This window comes from Verticillium alfalfae, genomic scaffold, assembly GCF_000150825.1.
Source record: "Verticillium alfalfae VaMs.102 supercont1.7 genomic scaffold, whole genome shotgun sequence".
NCBI classification, from domain to species: Eukaryota; Fungi; Ascomycota; class Sordariomycetes; order Glomerellales; family Plectosphaerellaceae; genus Verticillium; species Verticillium alfalfae.
In genome coordinates, this window is record NW_003315032.1 from 851,487 (window position 1) to 860,007 (window position 8,521).

The 8,521-nt window shown below is 55.2% G+C and overlaps 4 protein-coding genes across 4 annotated transcripts in view; 2 read left to right on the top strand and 2 right to left on the bottom strand.

The window, feature by feature from the left end:
* The window catches only part of VDBG_06079 (conserved hypothetical protein), a gene marked incomplete at both ends in the record, with an annotated part of 1,172 nt that extends 431 nt beyond the window's left edge, over positions 1-741 (top strand). The window contains 2 exons of the mRNA XM_003003591.1: positions 109-242; positions 349-741. Coding sequence (XP_003003637.1) covers positions 109-242; positions 349-741 — 527 coding nt within the window. The remainder of the gene's footprint in view (positions 1-108; positions 243-348) is intronic.
* Positions 742-1,518: 777 nt separating this feature from the next.
* Positions 1,519-2,945, top strand: VDBG_06080 (cystathionine gamma-synthase; the record flags this gene model as incomplete). Its single annotated transcript, XM_003003592.1, has 3 exons — positions 1,519-1,719; positions 1,798-1,938; positions 2,031-2,945. 3 exons carry the CDS (start codon positions 1,519-1,521, stop codon positions 2,943-2,945), a joined length of 1,257 nt encoding a protein of 418 aa, XP_003003638.1.
* A 232-nt stretch (positions 2,946-3,177) lies between these two features.
* Positions 3,178-4,638, bottom strand: VDBG_06081 (conserved hypothetical protein; the record flags this gene model as incomplete). Its single annotated transcript, XM_003003593.1, has 8 exons — positions 3,178-3,247; positions 3,308-3,534; positions 3,583-3,616; positions 3,686-3,775; positions 3,882-3,981; positions 4,045-4,307; positions 4,365-4,430; positions 4,481-4,638. 8 exons carry the CDS (start codon positions 4,636-4,638, stop codon positions 3,178-3,180), a joined length of 1,008 nt encoding a protein of 335 aa, XP_003003639.1.
* A 1,279-nt stretch (positions 4,639-5,917) lies between these two features.
* On the bottom strand, positions 5,918-6,640 carry VDBG_06082 (nodulation protein nodB; the record flags this gene model as incomplete). Its single annotated transcript, XM_003003594.1, has 1 exon — positions 5,918-6,640. One exon carries the CDS (start codon positions 6,638-6,640, stop codon positions 5,918-5,920), a length of 723 nt encoding a protein of 240 aa, XP_003003640.1.
* Positions 6,641-8,521: the final 1,881 nt, after the last annotated feature.

Genomic DNA, 8,521 nt, shown 5'->3' on the forward strand with positions numbered 1-8,521 from the left:
CACCAGTTGTCAATGACAGCGGAGCCTACCTGCCGGTGAGTGCAGTCGCCGTTCCTGGGCTGTGAACCGTCTGGGCGTTACTGATGCTGTGACAGCCGTCGCCTACAGAAGAGAAGGCCGCTTGGCCTAAGAAGTATCTCTCGTCAGCCCGCAACTCGACAGACACGCGCAACGGCAGCGTCGGCGACATTGAGCACTTTTCGATTTCCCGCGAGTCTTTCGATTCCTATAGGCGATCATTTGTATGTTTTCTCCCCTTGCCGCGCCCGATGCGCCGCCCCACCGGCATCTGAGTCTGCTCGCAACCGGAACCTCCGGAACATGTGGCTAATTGTATATCTGCTCCAGGACATCTCGGCCCGGTCGCCGATGCCGTCGCATGACCTCCCGGCGCGCCAATCTCTCGACTCGCACCGATTTCCCCGTCTGCCACGGTCGGCCTTTGATCGCAAGGCCGCCCACGAACCGCCGACGGTTGAGGAATCTCACTTTGAGGACGTCGGCCTCAACGACGACCACAAGCACGGACAACCACAGCGCAAACGCGGCCTCTTTGCGCGGTTTGGCGACTCGAACACGGATCTGCACAAGGAGACGCCGTCGAGCCAGCCCAACAACAATGCCATGTCGCGGTTCCTCGGACGCAAGCGAGGACAGAGCCAGAGCGGCCAGGGTGCCGAGCTCGGCAGCATGGAAAGGCCGACGACGGCGACGCCGGTCGAGGCGCAGGAGGTGCACTGATGACGCGTGAGGCCAGCTCGAGAATCATGCTGGCCTTTGTTGTATCGTTTATAGACTTGCGTTTATTTGCTTGGGCAGGCGTTCAGGACGGGGCTCGATGGGACATCAAGTACGGGACGGCAAGGAAACGCATTCGCTACGGTTCATGGGAGAAAGCAGGATGCGGCATGTTACGAGGGCTGACTGCCCCGACGAGGGCCGACTGCCTCGACGACAGATGATGCAGAGAACACAGAGACGGCAAGAGACTGGCAGGGAAAAGACGATGCACAAGAGTTTGCGATTGGGCTTTTTTTAATGGTAATGAGACATGTCAACTTGCAAGACGATCATCTGGCGCTCTTCGTGTCGTAGCCTTCATGGGCCTTGGCGGGGTTCCGAGATCGGGATCTGCCCCGCGGCGCCGGGGTCTTTGTGGCCCTCTCGAAGCGCAATGCCCAGCATCGCCAGGGCGCGAAAAAGGGCGGCGGCGGGGGGAGGTCAGAGAGGAAGACTGAAAACATTCACTTGACGTGATCGACTAGCTGCTGGATCGCATGATGCACACATGCACTCATGGCACCAGGACCCATCTGTTCGGCATTTGTCACCATGGACGCCCCCCACATGGCGGGATTCGACGCCAGCGAAAAAGCCTCCATCATCCAGAGGCATCAGAGACAGAGAGAGAGTGACTGAGATAATAAAGTCGAGTCATCGCCACAACATCACCAACACCACGACCACGGCTGCTATCGCCATCGTCACTGCACACACACACACACACTGCGACACACCATGTCGAACACCGACCCTCAGCCTACCGCCTCTGGGCACGCTTCTGGTGCCCAGCCGAAACAGCTCTCGCTGGCCACGCGCGCCATTCACAGCGATGACCACATCAGCGCTCACCGCGCCATCGCGCCGGCCATGCACGTCTCGACGACGTTTGAGTACAGTCGCAACCCCGATGATCTCAAGCATTGGGACAATACCGATGTGCGTCTCGTTCTTCCCTACCCTTTGGCCTTAGCGGCAGGCGAAGAGAAGTGAGATGCAGAATGCTGATGAGAGCAGCCCTCGGCTCCCCTCGACTCGCACATCTACTCCCGCGCCACGGCCCCCAACACGACGCGCCTCGAGGCCATCCTCTCGTCAGCCCTCAACGGGCCCTCGGTGACCTACGCCTCAGGTCTCGCCGCCTTCCACGCCCTGCTCGTGCGTCTCAACCCGCGCCGCATCCCATCGGGCCCTGCTACCACGGCTGCCTCGGCATCGTGCGCCTCATGAACCGCCTTACGGGCCTCGAGGCCTTTGATCTGCCGCTCGACCCGCACGCCGACTCGGAGGTCTGGGCCCAGCTGCGGCCCGGCGACGTCATCCACGTCGAGACGCCCCTGAATCCCACGGGCGAGGCCCTCGACCTCGTCGCCTACGCCGAGCGCGCCCGTGCCGCCGGCGCCTACCTCACCGTCGACGCCACCTTTGCGCCGCCGCCCCTGCAGGACCCCCTCGCCCTCGGCGCCGACGTCGTGCTGCACTCAGGCACAAAGTACTTTGGCGGCCACTCGGACATGCTGTGCGGCGTGCTCACTGTCAACCCGGCGCGCGCCGCCGCCACCGCCGCTACCGCTGCCTCTGCCGCCGGCAAGGCGCCCGAGGAGAAGGAGGACATGGCGACGCTGCTGCGCTTCGATCGCATCTTCCTCGGCAGCGTCATGGGCAGCCTCGAGGGCTGCCTCGGCCTGCGGTCGCTGCGCACCCTCGAGCTACGCGTCCTGCTCCAGTCGCGGTCGGCCGAGCAGCTCGTGGCCTGGCTCGACGCCGAGGCGCGCCGCGACGGCAGCCCCGCCTCGCGCCTCGTGCTGCGCGTCAGCCACGCGAGCCTGCAGCCCGAGGCGCGCGATCCGGACAGCTGGCTGCGCAAGCAGATGCCCGGCGGCTTCGGCCCCGTCTTTGCATTTTACATGAAGGACAAGAGGCACGCGCGCCGGCTGCCGAGCAAGCTGGGACTGTTCCACCACGCGACGAGCCTCGGCGGCGTCGAGAGCATCATCGAGTGGCGAAGGGTCAGCGACGGCGGTTGCGACGAGAGGCTGATGCGCGTAAGCATTGGTGTCGAGGGGTGGGAGGACCTGCGGGACGATCTTGTGGAGGGGTTCGCGGCTCTGATCAAGGAGGATGAGACGCCTCTGGATGATTTGACGGGGTCTCTCGTCATCTAGATGCTTTCGGCGTGGTAGACGGCGTGCATTAATGGTAAGACAGACATGTCGACAGTCGCGAGCTGTCTGCCTTCAAGTGAATGGTTTGTCAAGTTGAAACTCGAATTTTGCTTCCCTATGCCTAGACCTGCAGGCACGTGTGATTCTACCTAGTATTTCCCATCTGCGCAGACACCGAGGCAAATGAAGACGTACATTGCAGCGCAAGTCATCCCAGCTTTGTCCGCGGAGATCAGAGAGGAATATGCACTGAGCCATCTGGCGCCACAAACTCCCGCAGCATGTAACGTGCGGAGACAAGGCTGCTTGGTATTAGCATGTAATTGCCAATGGCGGGGACGCACACATGCAGTCGGACGTACCTAAACTCATACGTAGCACTAACCATGGTGCGACAGGCATCACAATATCTCTGGACCGTCATGTTGAGCATCGGCGCCTGTTCTGTGGCGCGTTCGAGAACCGAGGCCGCCGTATCAAACCGGGCTACCGAGTCGACGAGACGGACCATCAGCTCGTCTACGGAACCCTGGAGGTCCATGCCTTCTTTCATGAGGGCGCTGACGGCGTTGATGAGGCACATGGTGCGCTGGACCGGTGAGAAACCATTCAGTTGTGTGTCAATGGCGATACTTACAAGCTCCTTCTTCAGAGAGAGAATGTCATTGACACTGCATGCAATGTTAGCTTCCACCACATAGAGATGAGGGGCTCTCGAAGCGCCTTTTGCGACGACGTACATGATGATGGCAATGTTGGCCTCCCTCCAGACGTCACGGCGGGCCTGGCTGTTCATAATGTGCTCTGGCAGATGCTCACCAATGATAAATCTGATCATGTTAGCATGCATACGTATGGATGACTTCGGGGTGCACCGACTCGACAAGTCCTGTCAAGGTGTAGACAGCCGTTGTTCCAAGGCGAAGATCAATGTACTCATCGTACTGCAGAATCTTGCCTGAAATCCGGTGCTCCTGTTCCAGCCCTGAGCATGTGATGAAGACGTCGACTTCATGCAGGAAGCGCTCGGTTATCTCTGTGGTGATCACTCGTCAGCATATCACTCCTCCGGGGGAAAACCTAGAACCAAAGGACGAACCCTCGGTAAAGAAAGAGGCTACAGCGCGGCCAAAGAGCTTGATGGCCTCATTCACACTGTTGATTGCACAATCCGCGAATGAGGCTGGGCTGCGCAGGTATTGATTGAAAGAGGCCATCGTTTCTTGGCGGTAACGATTGGCCTGCTCCAGATCATCAGCGAGATCGTACTCAGCTGTGTCAATGGTGTCGTCCCACAAGAAAAGCCATATTGTGTAGTAGGAAAGAGTCTTCAACGTTTCCCAATCAACGTGTGGGTACCATCTTGCAGAATTATTAGCAAGACTAGAAAGGGTCTATCACTCCAAAAGGGGGACGAACAAGGCACAGAACAATGCAAGATCTTGGCTCTTGTGCTGGGCAACTCGACTCGGGATACTCAGCATGCTGTAACATCTTAGCAACCCGTCCTTGCTAAAAAATCACACAGAACCTACCGGTTGATGAGCTCATTAACAAACTCCACCAGCGCCAGGTAGTGTATGTTTCGTACAGTCTGCGGCCAGTGCTCGAATGTGCCTCTCATGCTGGGAACATGGAGAGTGCGGCCACGCAGGGCCTGGGCGATGGCCTCTCCGTTAATCCCGGTATGCATTGCGATGGCGATGGCAACCCAAGGAGATGTCTATATGAAGATATAGATTCAAGTCAAAGGAAGGTATGGAAAAGCGAAGGGTGGCAGTAATGACGGTGAGACGACCAGAGCTGGCTTGTGTTGCTGTCGAAGAAAAAGGTTTGAACGGGAGCAAGTCGTGGTTTTGAAAGTCGGTTATTAGTCCAGCCGGTGAATGAAATGCCCTGACTGATAATAATAAGTATACCTGGTTCACAGTAACCTAATGACGCCCCTTCCTGTAGGCATCGAACATGAAGGTGAGTGGACGTCTAGTCGGAGCTAGGAGGTTGATTGGAATGTAGACAAAAAGCTGAGAATGGTTTAAGAGGTAAACTTTCACTTCCTATCCGCTCATAGTGGGAGACCATCCACAAGTCTGGCGAGCCTGACAGAGCTGCTCTTTTACCCGGTAAAGAGACATGCAACGGACCGTTGGGTAGCCACTGGCCGGCGAGCGGTACGCAAATTTGGCATGTACTGCATCGGAAACAAATGACTACATAAAACGATACGTAGCCAAGGACAACATAAAAAAGAGCAAGTACACAAAGACTAGGCTAGGGGCCGAAATCTTGGGGTTCAAACTTTGTCGTCATCTTCTATCGCCACTTCATGATGGACTCTAATTCGAACTATCGATTTCGACGGCGGACAAGGCTAACCTCCTGTCTGCGCCCAGTTGGCCGAGCATAATTTCATCCTGGGGCTGAGGTAGTTCGGGGTAGTCTCCTCATCTTGAAGCCTTCGCTGCCCTTACGTCGCACCATGTCTGGTTGCGCAAGCGTAAATAGCCCTAGAGTCTGTGCTTGAGACTTGCAGCATTTACTGAATCTGTCCATCAAGCGAGGGCTGAGACTGTGCCCTAGGAGATAACAAGTCGGCGCAATCGAACGCTTCTGGCAAGGATCACGCTTGCCTGCACTCGATTATGCGGCGTGCGCCGCTCCTTCACAGGCCAAGCGTCAGGCGCATCGCCTAGCGGGAGTCTATTGCCGAAACCTCGTGGATTGTGCGACTGCAGTCTGATAGGAGGCTGACGCACACGTAGATCCTCATGCGGGCTCTACAAGACGGGACCGGGATGCGGCGTTGCAAGCAGGCGCTCTGCGCGACTGAGCAGCCCGGACCGGCTTGTGGCCAACGGGCTCAGCGTCAGTCTCATCGAATTTTTGGTGTCTCGGCCAAGTGTCAGGCGGCCCTCGTATCGTCGAGGGCGCAGCACTTGTTGTTAGGTACTTCTAGTGCCAGTGGTGTCCTCTCACGGAGTTCCTTCTTTTACAAGATCCGTAATCGTGACTATTTCGTATCCTCGCCTCTTAATTTCCGGGAGGACCTCCCCAAGCATCGGCACAGTCCAGCTTCTCCTGTCGTGGCAGATGATAATGGCACCTGGTCGCAGCATACTCAAGATGTGTCGGGCATTGACTCTTGGCCGGCTGATCTGGGGGTCGTGGGGGTAAATGCTGCCGAGCACCATCCTGTAGCCCAGCTTGTCGATCAATACCCGCATGCGATCGCTGAAGAAGCCAGAGCCCGGTCGGAAATAGTTCACTGGCGTGGGAATGTTTTCGTAGTCGTACACGCTCTTGATCTTCCTGCTGACACTCCTTATCTCGTTCTCGAGCTGGGCGTCGGTCAGCGAGCGCGAGGGCTCGTCGTGCATGGCATGGTTGCCAAGTTCGTTGCCGTCTCGTATGATTTCGCCGAGAGCGTCGAGGCGGCTCTCGACCTGCGAGCCGATGACGAAGAAGGTCGCGTGGGCGTCGTTCTCGCGGAGGAGCTTGGCGATCGCAGTCGTGTGTTCGGATGGCGCATCGTCGATCGTCAGGGCAACGATTTTCCGCTGCGTCTCAATTTGCCACAGGACATCAGGCCACTTGCGTTGAAAGTGTCGGATGAGGGCCGCGGGCGGCTTGTAGATGACATAGAAGGGGATAATCAGGAGTACGCAGAGCGCGAGAAGGCCAAGGAGAGTCGCCATTCGGTTCCGCCGCACGCGTCTACGCAGCTTGGTGGGTAATCGTAAGAGATGGAGTCGTGGCGCCATTGCTCTCGCTCAGACCCGTGAGGCATGAGGGGAGAGGTGATGGAAGCGAAGGGTCGACGTGGACATGGTGTTTGTCATGGGTGCGAAACGAAAGTGCTGATGATCGATCGGACAGGGGCCCAAAGATGGAGCTTGAGCTCGGACGCATCGTGTTCAGGGGTCTGTGGCTTTGCGAGTCTTCTTTGTGGCTGGTACGGACATGGGTCCACTTCCACCGCCAGAGGCAACTTCACAACACGATGCTGGGTGTAATTCACCTGACACCGCTAAGATGTCTTTAAGATTCGTGGCTCTTCTAGGGTATACACTTCATAAGTGACGACATTTGTTCCAAATGTTAAGTCATCAAACAAATTAATATCAAAAAACAAGTCTAGCAAAGCTAGCGACATGTACCAGATCCAGCACAAGCCATGAGTGCACATGGAAATAACAAGCGGCATGCAATCGCTAACAACAGCATCGCATTTTCTCCCGGCAAACATTCATTAATCAAGAGAATGAGAGTTACAATGCTTTGCTATTCCAGAAACTCGTTGGCTCGGCAGTTCCCTGATCTCCGACGATTGCCTTCACTACCTTACCTGGAGGAAACCCTTTCAAGTGCCACCTAGCTTACCACAAATGAACACAACGCAGCAGCATAACTACAGGCGCGTCATTTACATGCGTCTTTTTTTTACACCTTTGAAGTAAGCCTAACAATAGCCGTGCTTCTGGCGTTGGCCTGCAACAATTTCGATGCATGAGATTGGTAGATGAGTTTTGGAGTGCAATTTCCGTACAAGGAATCTGCCATGAAATTCGACAAATTCAGACAAAGAGACTGCCTTGTTGGTCAGAAGCAGACACCAACATGGCTTGATCTTGATAATTCTTCAAAGGTTCATCATGTCCACCATGTGAGCGGACGTCTGCTCGGATGGTCTTAACTATGCCGAGAGAACTGGAGGCGTTGATAACGCTGAATTCATGCGAACCATTTACTAGAAGATTTAGATCTAACACATTTCACATATTTTCAACGCTAGTAAAGCTTGCTATCTTGAAATTTTACTCTTTTATGACACCGACGCATCGAAGCACGAACATAGACCTGAAGCTCAGGTGCTCCATGGGCCACAAGAACTACACGTCAATCCCGTTAGCAGCTCGCAAACGACTTTTTACCAGCCATGAAGGCATATCTACTAGCTTTGCTAATGTAGACACGGGAAGCGATGTCGGTCTCGTGAGAATAACAGTCACATTCCGCTGAGGTTCTAAAGCTTTGATCTGTGGCACCGAATCGTGTCTGCCCATGGGCTTCTCGATTCACCACAGGATTTCTGTGTGTCAGTTCACTGTTGGGATCCTTGAGGAGCGAAAGGCTCCATTGCTGAGGGCCCAACTCTGGATAGCGATTCCCCGCTCTGGAAGTACTGACAAGTGATATCGTGATCAGGCAAGACGTGGGGAATGAAAATTTTAGTCATCATGCCATTTCATCCATGTCAGCTCTATCGTCAACCTGAAAATAAGGAGCAGTGAAACGTCGACGCAGCATCTAATACAATGATATTCGGACACAGAATCGAGAAGGGTAGGTCGGTAGTCAACATACGTTACGCCCAGCTTTTATGCGAAATAATGCGACTGATAGCCACAGAGATGGTTTGAAGACGAAGACGCAGTTGGTTGAATCCATGAATTGTAACAAGAGAACGCCATGAAGAATTATTGGTAGAAAGATTTCATACAGACCTCCAACTCTGATACAGAAAGTCGTACTAATGATTACCACTTGCCTTCTATTTTGACCAAGGGCCGCACGTT